Source organism: Carassius carassius, chromosome 31, assembly GCF_963082965.1.
Source record: "Carassius carassius chromosome 31, fCarCar2.1, whole genome shotgun sequence".
NCBI lineage: Eukaryota > Metazoa > Chordata > Actinopteri > Cypriniformes > Cyprinidae > Carassius > Carassius carassius.
In genome coordinates this window covers 4570159-4585145 of record NC_081785.1, presented here as the reverse complement: position 1 = coordinate 4585145, position 14987 = coordinate 4570159, and the positions used below count along the sequence as shown (strand labels likewise).

Here is a 14987-nt window from a genome sequence, read left to right as displayed (position 1 = left end):
GAACTGAAATGTGTGTTGGCAGTGTGATTGCACAACCACCCTATAATGATACAAATCCACCCAGGGTTATTTTTATTTTTTTATCTACTAAAATCTTTACCCCTTTCTCAAATCGAGCCGATCTCAGATGCCTGTTTGTGTGTTGTCACAAAAATAGGCCCCTCCTACGAGTTTGACAGTAGTGTTTCAGCACAGACTGGACTGGCGTCTTACAGTAAACCAGTGTTGCCAAGTCCACGGTTTTCCTGCAGAACTGGGCTACTTTAACACCCTTGCTGCTGTTTGTTTTTCATGTCAGCGGGTTTAAGCAACCCCAATAATGTGATATTTAGCCCCTATATAATGCAAATTTTACCTGAGGAGCCCCACCAAAAATATGTATTTTATCCCACCTGAATGCAATTTTTACCGGAGTATCCCCTCGAAATGTGATTGGGCTAGTTTTGAGCAGCAATTGGACAGGTTTTGTTGTGTGAAACCTGGCAACCCGCCCTTAGTAAATAATTTTTGACTGTGGTCCTAATGATGTGCTTATTAGCAAGGTTCAAGATGAATCTGGCTCAAGTAAACAGTACTTCACACAGCAGGCGGAGTCAGCAGAGCTCATTAACATTTAAAGGAAAATGCTACAGAACAGCTTGCTCTAAAAAGAGCTGTTTTTGACAGGGTAAAAAAACGTGTTTACACTACCATAAAGAAATTAACTAAACTAGGTTACAGACTTTTCATTAAGACCCTAAAGAATCATATCAACTTGTGGAAAATAAGCATCTGATGACCCCTTGAAGTAAACTGGGTGATAAGTAAACAGGGCGAGTGTGTAAATTTAATCAACTGCTCAATAAGAGTTATAAAAACAGCAATTTGCAAAAAATAAAGGAAATTGTTTGGAAAAAAATAAAACCGAACGCGTTAGGTTTAAGAAGCTAAATTTGTTAATTCTCATGTTCAATTAAACAATTTAACACCAATAACTCAGCATAAATGTTTCAGTTTTTCTACTGAAAACATTCAGTATTGTGTGCATACACAATTTTGTGTAAGATTACGAACATAAAAATATGAAAAAACTAAATCAGATACATGAAGAGAAACTGTCTTTAATGTCTTTTTTCTGTTGAGTGATTTATACAAAAGGCAGACAATTTTGCTACAACAAGAAAAATAACTGCATCGATGTAGGATACTGTCAAAATGGTTGCTTTATATTTACTGAATGTTAAAAAAAAAAAAAAAAAAAAAAAATCACATTAGTATGGCATCACAATTGAAAACATCAGTGGTTTAGCTACTGTATGAAAGAATCTGGCAACACCGTGGTGGAACAGATGAAGGATCAGCACAAGAAGCACATTTCAAGCATTATTTCCATCAGATAATGTGGAAGGTCTGATATAGTGTGAAAATTTGTTTAGAGTGATGGTTCTTAAAAGCAGTTTATAGATCTTAAAAATTTCAAGATACACTGAAATAACCAGTTGTCAGAAGAAACTAAATGAAAAAAAAGATTGGGAGATGAAGAATTCAAATGTAAAACCCATGCAAGAACAACAGCACCTCAAAAATCTAGGCAACCACACAATGGCCTTGAAGAAACTATGCAAGACTGGCAGCAACTTCTCAACGTCGATCCTTCCGATCAGACTTCCGATCTCTCTCGCTTCTGGATGACCTCTTCCCTGACCGGCTTCCTTCTGATCTCGTCCTCTTCCTGTCAGGTTTGGAATTCTTTTCTTTGGAGCCCTTGTTTTCTCGTCCATTGCCTTTTGAGGACTTGTGTCCCCTCTCACTGCCACTCTTTTTGCGCTCCCGGTCCGACAGTCTCCTGCGGCGCTTGTGATCTCTGCCGTCTCGATCCCTGCCGTGACTACGGGAGCGCGAACTGGAAGACGACGATGAGGAGCCAGAGGAACTGCTCCTGCTACTGGAGCCACTGGAAGAGGAGCTGGATCCACTGGAGGAGGAGCTTGAAGAGGAACTGGAAGAGGAGCTGCTACTTCTGCTCTTGCTCTTCTTGGCATGGACTTTGGCCCGTCCACGTGCGTCATCTGCCTCCACGTTAGCTTCCTTTGTGTCTGCTTTTGCTTCTTGTGGTTGGACTGATGGTTCTTGGCTTTGCTCTTGAGAAAGGACTTCTGGGTCAGGTTCAAGCTGTGGTTGTTGGGTATCAGACGCGGTGTCATCTTGTTTACTGTCATGTTCTGTTATGCTAGGTGTTGGGACATCCAGTTGAGGCTGTTTACACTCCTCGGGCTGTGTTTCAATGTGGCTTTCAGGGGTTTGCAGAGAGTCTGTTACAACTTCCTGCTGAGTCTCCATCTCTGCCTCCTGCTCTTCCTCCTTTTGCACATTACCTACCTCTTCAACTGTGGCTTCTGGACTCTCAACCTGCAACTTACCCTGTGCCTCATCTTCCCTCACAACTTTTTTGCCCTCCATCTGCTCTTCCCTAACCTCACTTGCTCCCATCTCCTCCTCGTCCTCCTCCTCATCTTCCTCCTGTGCCTTCCTCTCACTCTCCTCGTGTGTATCCTTTTCCTCATCCTGCTCCTGCTCTTTATCCCCCTCCCTCTCCCTAATCTCCGAGCTCTCTTCTCCTTCCTCCTCAACTACATCTTCCTCCTCGTCCTCCATCTCCACATCATGCCTGTTACCTGTCCGCCCTACTCCAGCCTTACCCATCTCTTGATCTTCTTTCTTCGTCTCTTCAGCCTGACGGTTATCCTCCATTTCTTTGTCGCCTATCCTTTGGAACTGACGCCTTGGCCGAGCCTCCATTTTGTTGAGTTGCTCTGCAAATGCTTCACGTCTCTCATCAAGCACACCTTGGAAATTGGAGGGAGAGTTCAAACACAGTAAATAAACCTTTGTTGAATTTTTTTATTTTTATTTTGTTGGCCGACATTAAACCTATATCTAGGTTATCACACCATTTTAAAGAGGCCCTATTATGCCAATTCCAATTATAGGAGCCTTCACACCCCAGGAACCTTTTCATAGTATTTTCTTTGTGTTTAATAGTGCTATATAAAATTGAAACATTACATATACGTCGAGATTCCAGGTCCATTATTGTGAAACCCACTAGACACAAAAACACAGCTCCGATCACAGCGTTCTCCATCCTCCTGTTGTTAATACTGTTCTTCTTTGTAAACATTGTTGAACAACGCACAAGTGTCATCTTTGTTGACAGATTTGCGTCACGTCCAAGTACACACTGTTGTGCGAATGCAACCCTTTAAATGGTACTGGGAAATAGTTTGCACAAAATTGTCCCAGTACATTAGTACTGTATATTTAGTTTGGGAACTAAAGTGGTGCGAAAGGCCCTATTGCCTTACATGCAGTGTGCAAAGTAGCTGTATGTGAAATGTAAACAAACTGCAAAGTTGTAAAGCTGAAAGTGCACGATAAATAAAGTTGTCTCCCCAAATTAAGAATTGACTCTGTACAGCCTAGACAACTCATTAGTAATTCAAATCCCACTTCCGTGATGACTACACGTCACGAGATAACACATTTGCCTAATGCACACCTATGTTCTAAGTTGGCCTGCACCGAACAAACTTGACCCCACCCACAAACACATCATTCAATAATCTCGGGGAGTTCAACGCGGGATTCAAAAAAAACAGCTTGCGGTTTAAAGACGGATCAGTATCTGGAGGGGTTTAGAGAGACTGAATCTTTGAATTGCTTTGAACAAATCGCTTGAGAATCGCTAAAAGAATGAGGTGATATTAGATTTATATCACCTTATGTATATAAAAAAAAAAGTGAACAATGTGACCAACATAGGGCTGAAACGATTAGTTGACATTAGACAAAAATATTGTCAACAAATATTTTTGTTGTCGAGTAGTTTGATTTAATTTTACCTAATTTAGAGCCTGCAATAACGCGGTTTGCCCAGTGTGGTGCTGTAGCACAAGACTGTAATTCAGCCCTCCTCGATGCAATTCAAGAGAAGAGATACAGCGAGATACAAATAAATGCAGGCTTGATGAGCAGAATATACTTTTTCAAAACAATGTTACTGTTCAAAAATGTTTGGTAGTGTATATTGTGAATAAAATTGTTTATCTAAAAATAAAACATCACTTACCTTTATTTTGTTTCTTATCCATATTATATACTTACGAAAGGAGATGTTAGGCAGAATGAGGTGTCAAGCAGTTAATTGTAGTAATTAAATATAATATAGTAATTAAATGTTAAATAAGGTTTCTCTGTCATCTCATTTTGTGTGTCAAATATATTTGTATAAATGAATTGTATAATAATTGTAATTACATATTTCCCAAAGCTGAAGTGATTAGACTTCGATTTATTACGTATAACAATATTTTAACTAATTGCAAGAGCTGAATAATCAAATTCTACTGATTAATCAGTGAAATAATCGACGATTAGTCGATTAATCGTTCTAATAATCGCTAGATTAAAATATTACCAAAATAATTGTTTGTTACCGTACAGTTAAAAAAAAAAAAAAAAAAAAAAAAAAAGGTAATTAGCAGCCTAAATGCTGAGCTATATAAAAAACAATTATATACCAGGTGTAAACGGTTTAAAATATCTGAATCTATACAAAGAGTGGAAGACAGCAGAAGCCAATTTAATAACCAGGAACCTAAATTATTAAAACTTAACTTACCATTTAATTTTTTCTGGGACTCCTCCAGGAGCTTTTGAGTAGCAGAGCACATTCGACCGGGCAGGTAGAAGATCGGGGGCTTGGTCTTTGTGCGAATGAACTTGATGATCTTAGAATTATGTGCATTCCACTCTTCTTGCTAAAACACCATAATGCATGGAAAAGTCAGACCAAGAACAATTGATCCAAATAAAACTACAGCAGATATACAATAAGAGTCGCTGTCTCACTGCAGCTGTGAGACATACCAGTTGAGCAAGCTCCACTTTGTGCTCCAGAAGACGCAGCTCTGTTTGTTTGGCACGTCTTTCTCCAAAGAGCTCTCTCCTTTCACTCTCAACTTTTTTACGCTCCTGTTCTGCCTGTACTTCCAATTTCTGCTCGATTTCTTGGCGTCTTTTTAACTGGAGGTGGGGTAGAGAGAGACATAAGTTTTAAAAATAAAGCAGCACTTTGTTTCAAATGTGATTTGACTTAGTGTTTCATGCAATTTGCTGAATTGATTCTCGACTTCAACTGAATTCAAATAAAGTGGGTTGGGAACATTCAGCTTTGGAGGACCAGTTAGGAAAAATAATATTTTTTTCTAGACAAATAGATTTCAAAAATATAGCCTCAAAAAGGAACCAAGAAATAGAACAGTGCATTAAAAAAATAAAAATTCCAAGCTTACTCGCTCTGTGGACACTGTAGACTCTTGTTTGAACTTCTGCAACGTTCCCATCAACAGGCCAAACATGCGCCGGTTTCTGAATGAAGAGATAAAACAAGTTTTTTTTAATTCCGTAAATTTGCAGTGTAAAAACAAGCAAGTAAATGATAAAAAGCTTTGCAGACATTGCCTAAAACAAAAGCATTACCTCTGCTTTCCTCTCTCATCAATTGTCTGATCTTGAATAAGATCTCGGCGCGTACGTTCTTTGGAGGTAGCAACCACAGATGACTGCAACGCTGGCTGTAGATTAAAAAAAACAAAAAAAAAAACAGAGCAAGGTTATTTTTAAAACAAAGGAACACATCAATGTAGATTGGAGAAACATTTAGTCTGCATACTTTTTTGACATCGTCATCATCCTCAGCGTCGCTGTCATGGCGTGAATCTCTCCTAGCTCGCTGGTCCCCTGCCAGCCTTGTTTGGAATAAATCGTTTGTAAATGCATTAACACAACATATCCAGAAATCAGTATTTTTCGGACTATAAGTCGCACCTAAGTATAAGTCGCATCAGTCCAAAAATACGTCATGACGAGGGAAAAAACATAAGTCCCACTGGACTATAAGTCGCATTTATTTAGAACCAAGAGAAAACATTACCGTCTAACATTAGCCACGAGAAGGCACTCTATGTTTTCAGTGTAGGCTACAGGAGCACTGAGCAGCATAGAGTGCCCTCTCGCGGCTGTAGACAGTAATGTTTTCTCTTGGTTCATGTCAAATTAATTTTGATAAATAAGTCACACCTGACTATAAGTCGCAGGACCAGCCAAACCATGAAAAAAAAAGTGCGACTTATAGTCCAGAAAACACGGTAATTGGTAAGCAATGCCTCACCTCAAGAGTGCCCCTTCGATGTCTCGCTGTTTGGCTGGGGGTCCTACACCACCATCTGACAGTCCACGCCTGATAGGGTTTGACATACATTAAGAACAAATCCAACATGCATTTATTACAACCAATTTCTAATACAAGAACAGATTCTTACCTTAGCAAATTGATTCCGCGCCCCCTACCTCCTCCTGGGCCTGTGATGGTCAGTCTCCTATTTTGACCTGGTCTGGAAGAGACAAAAAGGTAGAAGACACACAATTAACAGTCATATACATACACATATATATATATATATATATATATTAAAACAGCACATCTAACCCCAACTATGACTGTACAACTACCCAGAATACTGAGTGCTCTGTTGGTTACAGTGTTTACTTCCTTTTTAATTATATTTTTATTAAATGTTTATTTGTGAAAAATACATTGTCCTTTAAACTATAAGCATGTTTGTTTGACATTTATGCATTTAATCCATTTTCAAATGATTTCAAATTATTTAAATATATGAAATACAGTACAGACCAAAAGTTTGGACACACCTTCTCATTCAAAGAGTTTTCTTTATTTTCATGACTATGAAAATTGTAGAGTCACACTGAAGGCATCAAGGGCTATTTGACCAAGAAGGAGAGTGATGGGGTGCTGCGCCAGATGACCTGGCCTCCACAGTCACCGGACCTGAACCCAATCGAGATGGTTTAGGGGTGAGCTGGACCACAGACAGAAGGCAAAAGGGCCAACAAGTGCTAAGCATCTCTCGGGGAACTCCTTCAAGACTGTTGGAAGACCATTTCAGGTGACTACCTCTTGAAGCTCATCAAGAGAATGCCAAGAGTGTGCAAAGCAGTAATCAAAGCAAAAGGTGGCTACTTTGAAGAACCTAGAAAATAACATTTATTTTATGTATATAATTCCATATATAATTTCACATGTGTTAATTCATAGTTTTGATGCCTTCAGTGTGAATCTACAATTTTCATAGGCATGAAAATAAAGAAAACTCTTTGAATGAGAAGGTGTGTCCAAACTTTTGGTCTGTACTGTACATGCACATCTTGACAGTAAAGCCAGTTCTGTGATTAGTAGTAAATCTCCAGCACGTGCTTTCAGATGGAGCAGCATTTACTACACAGAACTGTAGGTCACTGACAAGCTACGCAAAATCGCGTTCATAATAGGATTGTGCCAATAATCGATAGTATAGTGTATCGCCGACAGTCCGAGATAGACATAACCAGATGTTATGAGGATTAGAGCATGTAGCCGGTGAATGAGTCTCCATCCACAAACAGACATACATCATCTGCTGATATAAGGCATTTCATTGCACTTTAACAAGAAATCTAAACGGCCTATATATGTGCAATATTTTAAACGAGCCCTCACTAACAGAGTTTAATGCCACAGTTATATTAGAAATCATCTCATTCTTGTTTCTGTGGCGGTGTGTCGGGCTCGTCATGAGGCGCGCAGTGCGGAGCGCTGTATGACTGATGCAGCAGTTCAATTCAACTTTACTCCAAATATATGAACTTACCTCTTTTGAATACTTTATTTTTAATGTGTTTGTTTATGTACAATATTAGTGTTAAACTGTTGGACTTTGAATGAAAGCTACTATCGATTTTCACCGTTGACTCATTTTGCAGAACACTCCGAACTTCTGTGCGCAGATGCGGAAAGTTTTTCACAGGACGTGCAATATGACAGCTGCGTCCGACTATACATGAACTTGCCATTTTAAATACAGTATTTTTATATTTAACGTTAGTTTATCAGTATATTTCAAAGTATATATATTTTTTATTATTGGTCATTCCATAGGCTCTCTTGCCCGCATCTGCGCAGTTTAGAACACCAAATAGTTATGCTATGACAAGAACAAAGAGTCTCTCTCTTGCTCTACCCATGCACAATAATATTGTGTATCACCGATCTCACGGGCTGACGATATGACGATTTGAAAAATGACCATATCGCCCAACACTAGTTCATAATCGCAGATGATTTGACAAGGAAAAAACTATGAAATTCCACAACCCAAGACATTGCAATCAGGGTTCTAAATTAACACCCGCCAAATGCGGGTTAAAATTAATTTTGGCGGGTGTTAATTAAAACTTACTAGCCAGTTTGGCTGGTGATCCATGGCATGAGGCTCTGTTCTCGGTCATTTATCCCCCTGGCAGCACTTCCTACATCTCCCATGAACACTGTGCTGTAATGCTACGTGATGACGTTTCATACGCCCATTGGCTGCACGCAGTTTGCAGTTAAACCAGCTCGAAAAAACATGGTAACGAATAGAGCGTCCATCAGAAAACACAAGGAAGAAGAACGAATGGAGCCAGAGCAGGGAACATAGACTGAAAGAGGAGGGAGTTAGCTATTAAAGAAAAAAATTAAGATTAAACTAAATGCGGCGGTGGTTGGGACAGATTTCTGGGGGCGAAATGAGGAACGAGGCAGGGGATGAGGATATTACGGAGCCCCGCACGTCACCTGTAGGAGAAAAAACAATCAATCCGTGGCGATGGTTTTGCAATCCGTACCCTTAGTTTATAAACCGTACTCACGAATTCATAAACTGTTCCTTCAGTTTAACAAACCGTGCCCACGAATTTCGAATCCGTGCGCTCAGATTTTGTAAACCGCACTCTCGGTTTTTTAATCTGTACCCACGAATTCATAACCTGCGCGCACACTTTCGCAATCCGTTCCCATGGATTTGTAAACCGTACTCACAGATTCATGCAGCAAGCTCCTACGTGTTAACATACAGTTTTAATGAATATTATTATGTGAAATGGGTCTACAGCAAAGTGTCTTAAGTGATTCTCTATCAAGTGTAGTACGAGGTGGAATACAAAGATTTAATAAGAAAGATGTGCATCAAAATCTTGTTAAATTTGTGATAATCTTATAATAGCACTTGATTATTATTGTACAATAAACCTGCCATTGTGACTGACTCTGGAGTAATTATTTTTCCTCTTTTGTAAGTTGTTTGGATAAAAGATTCTTATGCATAGGCTAACCTGTATAATAATATATAATAATGATAAAAATAAAGTTATTTTTATAATTTTAATTTGTAGGCTAAATAAATGATTACAAGACAGTAAAAATGTTTGTCATAAAATAATTCATGAATTGCTTTATTTCTAAATAACCTTTGACAGTTTTGGAAATGCTTGTGTACAAATCTTTCTTAACATGAAGACTTATTTTTGTGATTTTATTATACTAAGCTCCATCCACCCCAACCCCCCATTCCGGAGTTAGATGCATGCTTCACTGTTAATGCTATTATTAAATAATTAGGCCAAAAATAACATTGCACTCAGTTAGAGAGAAAAGGAATGAAAATATAAACAGCATATTATTTGTTTTGCATTGCTTTTTACCCTTATTTTCTTCTTTTTAGCAGTTATTTTTTTAGCCATAAAACACAGGCGGCTGTGTCTTATCCTATGGGTGATTAATGTAAAATAAACGCTAAAAAGAAGACTATTTTGTGAATGCTGATCGTGGTCTTGTTGGATACTATGAAAAATAATGTTTAATAAACAGAAATGAATCTGCCGGTGGGGGCGGCGGCACAAATGCGTGCCAGTTTACAAATCCGTGGGAATGGATTGCGAAAGTGTGCGCACGGATTATGAATTCGTGAGTACGGATTCAAAAACCGACTGTACGGTTTACAAAATCTGAGCGCACGGATTGGGAAATTCGTGGGCACGGTTTGGTAAACTGAAGGAACGGTTTATGAATTCGTGAGTACGGTTTATAAACTGAGGGGACGGATTGCAAAACCGTCGCCACGGATTGATTTGTTTCTCCTACAGGTGACGTGCGGGGCTCTGTATTACGGACAGAGAAACAAAGAAAAGAAAATTTAATGACAAATGGCTGACGGGTCATAATGGCTTGTGTTTGATCACAAGTATGTCGTAATGCTTTGTCAGGATTGCCGCATGTAAGTTACGCGAAAGAAAAAACAAAACAAGCAATTTCGTGGTGGGAACTAATAATTTTTAAATTTGAGTCAGTGTATATTTTGTTGTATGCATTGTACTTTATATGTGTTTTTCATGCCAACAATGTTAATAAAATGATCAAATGCATTCAGTTGCACTCATAATTTGTTATTTTTACCGAAAAAAATGGCTAGTGGAAATTTTGATTGGCTGGTAACTTTAGAAAGTTACCAGCCACATTGGCTGGTGATCAAAAAAGTAAATTTAGAACCCCGATTGCAATACTACATTACCCTAAAATCGTAAACATGTATTGTAATATGTATTGTATGCATTGTAAATACTAAAATGTCAAACATGTAAAAACCCATTTATTTCTGCATCAGAGGCCTCCTACAACATTTTAAAGGAGAAAGATTTTTTAACTGTTTATATGGGTCTTTGAGGGTTAAACCCTATTGGCTAATAAGAAAGGACAAGTCTTTCCTGTCCTGTCAAAGCAACATGTTGGAAATAATTGCACTTTTCAAGTTATCTTTAAGAACATTTGTTACTTTCGTAGTATAAACAATTAGAGAACTGTGTTGGGTAGCTATTATCCAAGATCTTGAAGCAAATCCACAAATTCTCATTCAAACAATGCAGGAAGAACCTACAGTTTAACCTCTACAATTAGTAAATAGTTCGAATCTAAAGATCCATCTTCAAAGTGAACCTTGTTTTTAATTTGATTAACATGATACTGGGGCTAGATTTAAAAACAGCCTTCATTATGAACAATTAACGACATACAGAATGGTTTTATGAGACGTGTTATTTGTGCTGGACTTACTGATAGATCTTCAGCATATTTATTTATGGTGGTCTGGGTGACTTAGCTGCGAGATATCACTGCACAGACTTGAAGACTAATTGTTGTAATAGAACGTTGTTTTAATCGCTGAAATTAAACACGTTGTTCTTAAGCTTGCGAGCTAGCCGCAGTCTTAACTTGCTAAAATGCCCTGGTTTATTTCCCCACAATATATAAGGTAATGATTAAAACGCTTTCATTAAGTAATACCTTAATTCGGTCGGATCTCTCCCGGTTAGTTTTCGAATATTTTCGTCCACGCTCTTTAAGCTTTCCTTGGCTTTTTCCAGCTGGTCTTGCAAACTTCGCACGACCACCGCCATCTTGATCTTCGTCTTCCAGCAGCGCGGAGCGTCGTGTGCGCGCTCGGCTCGATAAAGGCGCGTAGCACTGATCACGTGGTATATTACTCCCATTATTACACTCTTTCATTATGGTTTGCCCCAAGAAGGCATTAATATGCAAATTAGATACAATCTATCGAGACATTGTAAAGAACAGGAATAGCAATTTATGGACACTTTACGCACATATTCCATAAAGTACAGTAGTATATCATATCATTCTGTTATATATTTCATAGTTGAGATTCATATTTGTACAAAGTTTGGCTAAAAATAATCTGAAACCTAAAGACTCAAAAAAACTTGTTTTTGCCTATACATGCCTTTTCATGTCTATTTATTTATTTGTTTTGAATAACTTAGTCCTGGCATCCTCTACAAAGGACATAGAAAAAAATATATATTACAAATATTTAAGTAACCTCATTCAGTTTCCACTGAAAATACAATATTTACTAATTGTTTTAACAATATGGAATTAGTCAACAAAAAAGTACACATAAAATAATAATAATAAAAAAAACACTTTTTGAAAGACAGCACATTTTTTATGACGTTACTTATTATTACTTAATAATTATTTAACATTTTGGCTGAAACTATAAATACCATGGAATAACATTTTTTTCAAAATATAATCAAATTAACATTAACTTAACGTTTATGATGTTACTTATGAGTTATTTAACCATTTTGGATGAAACTATGATAACCATAGAATTTTTTTTGCATTTCATTTTCATTAAATTTTCAATAAAATAAGGATGATTTTCAGTTAGCCCTTTAATAAATCAGACATGGTTTTATTTGGCAGACACAGCACAACAAAACCATGACAATGAAATAACAAGAAGCCAAAGATGTTTCTATGTTATGTCAGAAATTAAGTTTATTTGACAATAACAATGCTTTAAAGGACAGACATTTGTAGTTTTAATAGCTGTACTTTAATTTTACATGAAACTCAATTCAAATGGCAAGATAGAGTCTTTTACAAACTCTCCTCAGTATCTCACGATTCCTCACATTCACATTCATTTTCTTTAAAAAAGGCTCTTCCGTCTGTTTCCAAGTTCTGCTCATTCTTTGTCAGCCAAATCGTTTTGCTCAAAATACCTTTAATAGACAGAAGCATGATTATACTTCATGAGAACACCTGCACATATTTCAGGGAACACTAAATTTGGCTATAACAGCTCCATGCCGGTTACCTGGCAACAATACAAATCATCAAGTTAAGAGCTGACAAATGATCATCTTCTTTGCTCTCCTGGAAGAGAAAAATAATATAGACTATTTTAAGCAACATGTTTTAGGCTGTCAACAAACAAACCTTCACTTGTGCAACTGCAACGAATGCAAGGGAGAAAATACTGATACCCCAGCTTTTAATTAAGAGTAAACCAAAAGGTGTTTACCAGATTGGCACGCACTGCAGAGCACCGTCTTGCCAACTGTCTGATAAGGGAATGTGCTTCAGGAAGCAGTGGCTTCTCAAGGCACGCTAGTAATGCATAAAACCATCTGCCCTGTGAAGATAAATGTGCAGCGAACAGCTAAACTGAGAAAATACAGTTCAATAATACCTTTTAATATTAAAGGGATAAAATTCAAAACCTGATTTATTAGAAACAAAGAAATTAGAATTAGAATTACCTTTTCATTTTATATATCTCAATAGAATAATATCGCATTGGATGTGACACACTGAAGCAACTTACCAACTGTGGTACAAAGTCTCTCTCCTCAAACCAATTAATTAAATGCTCAAGCACAGCAGAGATGGTTGACTGACCGGAGAATGCAATGAAATGACAATTACATATTAGAATATGTGATTTATATGTGAATAATAAGCATATCTGCTGTCAAATGGCAATTACCTGGTTGAGTTTGCCGACAATGCTAAGGAAAGGTGGGAAACCAGTCTAATAAAAAGTGATTCAAGAACATCAAATCATGACAGTGTAACTATAAATATACACAGTGTAACTCAATGTAATCTATTTATACTGATTACGTGTTGACATATTACTTATGTGTTGAGTGTTGATGATCTGATAAGGGGAGAATTATCACCTTGACGTAATCAAGACCCGGGTTAACTTTGTCTTCTTCTTTCAACTGGATGTCAAGACAAACATTCTCACCCAAGCAGAACCTCTTCCATCCATCCTCATCCTCCGTTTTGGGCTAAAGTGGGGAGAAGACTTCGTTTTTAAAGCAACCGTTTCATAATTTAATCAAAAATCAAAAGTACAGTACCTTGAAGCACTATAGGATTGTAATGTATAAGTAAGTTTTAAGTGAGTGTAATGTATAATGTGATGTTTATGTGAGTATAAAGTATAATGTGTGGAATTCTGTACTTGTGACTGTAAGATATACCGTATGGATTGAGTGTATGCAGCTGTTTGACGGTATGCTGATGGTTGAATAATTGCATACATAGATACTGCCATACAAGAACATTTTCAGACTGAAAATAAAGTATTATATTACATAGTATTATATCATATCATGCAGATATCAATTATCTTACCATGACAACATTATCATCCAAAAACTGGGATTCCCAATGCTGACGATGCTTGTTAACACTCTGAAATAAGAAAGTGTTATATTGACTGTACTTAATTTAAGAACAAACATATCTTAGATACTTGATATTAAAAGTACTTGAACAAGGAACCAATACATGTAATTGAACACCTGTCGGACTTCTGAAAATTTGCTGACTTGTTGTTGCTGCCATTTCAGGCTGGGACAGAAACCCTGAGGAGCAGCCAGACAACCTGTGATCTGTAAAAAATAATAATAAAAAAATATTAAACAAGTTTTTTAATGTAATAGTCACTGTTCACTTGTCGTACTCACAGACACATTCACAGATTGTTTCTTCTTCAGCTTCTTTGGATCAATTTGTGCCACGACAACATCTGGGCACAGAGATGCTTCCCTCCTGTAAAAACATAACGCAACTTTAGGAATGTTTACAGTGAGCAGCTGAATAATCATTAAAGAAACAAATTTATTGTCAAACAATTTGATAAAACTAATTTATAAAGTAAACTAAATGTACACTCAAGTTAAAAAGTTATTTTCTATACTTTTATTTTTAATTTGCAATTGAATATAAATATTACTAAATAAACACAAGCTAAACCAAGTATCCCAAGTACACTATATATCACTATAAATTGTTTTTTTTTTTGTTTTTTTTGTCCTTTAATATTATTTTCTTCTACAATAGAAGCAAAACCTATGTACGTATGTAAAGCACTTTGTAAACAATGTTTCTTTCTATGAATTAAGTTCCACCTGGGTCTTTTAAGACCTAAGATGAATATTAGATGAAGAATGACTTACTGAACCTGTCTGAGATATTCTTGAGGGTTTCTGGGCGGTTCGTTTGAGTTATATTCCTCTGTGTCGTACGACTCCAGGGGCAGAAGTCTGGGCATCAACTCCTCCACGTCTGACATATCTTTGTGTTTTTTTTCTGTTCGAGATCATCAAAATACATAAGTCGCTGCTGCTCGTTCTCTACGTGACTGTCAGCCTCACCATTTTGAACACATTGTCCATGATGACGA

At 37.2% G+C, this 14987-nt stretch overlaps 2 protein-coding genes across 2 annotated transcripts; both read right to left on the bottom strand.

Annotated features, from left to right (window-relative positions):
- Positions 1–1075: 1075 nt before the first annotated feature.
- LOC132111382 (pinin-like) lies at positions 1076–11418 on the bottom strand. The gene is made up of 9 exons (XM_059518617.1): positions 11258–11418; positions 6363–6434; positions 6212–6280; positions 5714–5789; positions 5521–5615; positions 5334–5409; positions 4909–5064; positions 4661–4799; positions 1076–2825 (listed from the first exon to the last, which is right to left on the bottom strand). The coding sequence occupies exons 1-9, from the start codon at positions 11368–11370 to the stop codon at positions 1621–1623; spliced, it is 2001 nt and encodes a 666-aa protein (XP_059374600.1). The 5' UTR covers positions 11371–11418; the 3' UTR covers positions 1076–1620.
- An 836-nt stretch (positions 11419–12254) lies between these two features.
- Positions 12255–14987, bottom strand: LOC132112009 (gem-associated protein 2-like). The gene is made up of 10 exons (XM_059519608.1): positions 14761–14987; positions 14269–14353; positions 14104–14193; positions 13934–13993; positions 13471–13584; positions 13275–13319; positions 13113–13181; positions 12810–12920; positions 12603–12661; positions 12255–12507 (listed from the first exon to the last, which is right to left on the bottom strand). The coding sequence occupies exons 1-10, from the start codon at positions 14874–14876 to the stop codon at positions 12471–12473; spliced, it is 786 nt and encodes a 261-aa protein (XP_059375591.1). The 5' UTR covers positions 14877–14987; the 3' UTR covers positions 12255–12470.

Coding starts and splice junctions, on each gene's coding strand:
- LOC132111382 (XM_059518617.1), bottom strand. CDS start 11,370: ATGGCGGTGGTCGTGCGAAGTTTGCAAGACCAGCTGGAAAAAGCCAAG. Junction 5,616..5,713: donor ATGATGACGATGTCAAAAAA/GTATGCAGACTA, acceptor TTTAATCTACAG/CCAGCGTTGCAGTCATCTGT. Junction 4,800..4,908: donor AAGTGGAGCTTGCTCAACTG/GTATGTCTCACA, acceptor ATGGTGTTTTAG/CAAGAAGAGTGGAATGCACA.
- LOC132112009 (XM_059519608.1), bottom strand. CDS start 14,876: ATGTCAGACGTGGAGGAGTTGATGCCCAGACTTCTGCCCCTGGAGTCG. Junction 13,994..14,103: donor AATTTTCAGAAGTCCGACAG/GTGTTCAATTAC, acceptor TTCTTATTTCAG/AGTGTTAACAAGCATCGTCA. Junction 12,662..12,809: donor CTGCAGTGCGTGCCAATCTG/GTAAACACCTTT, acceptor TTTCTCTTCCAG/GAGAGCAAAGAAGATGATCA.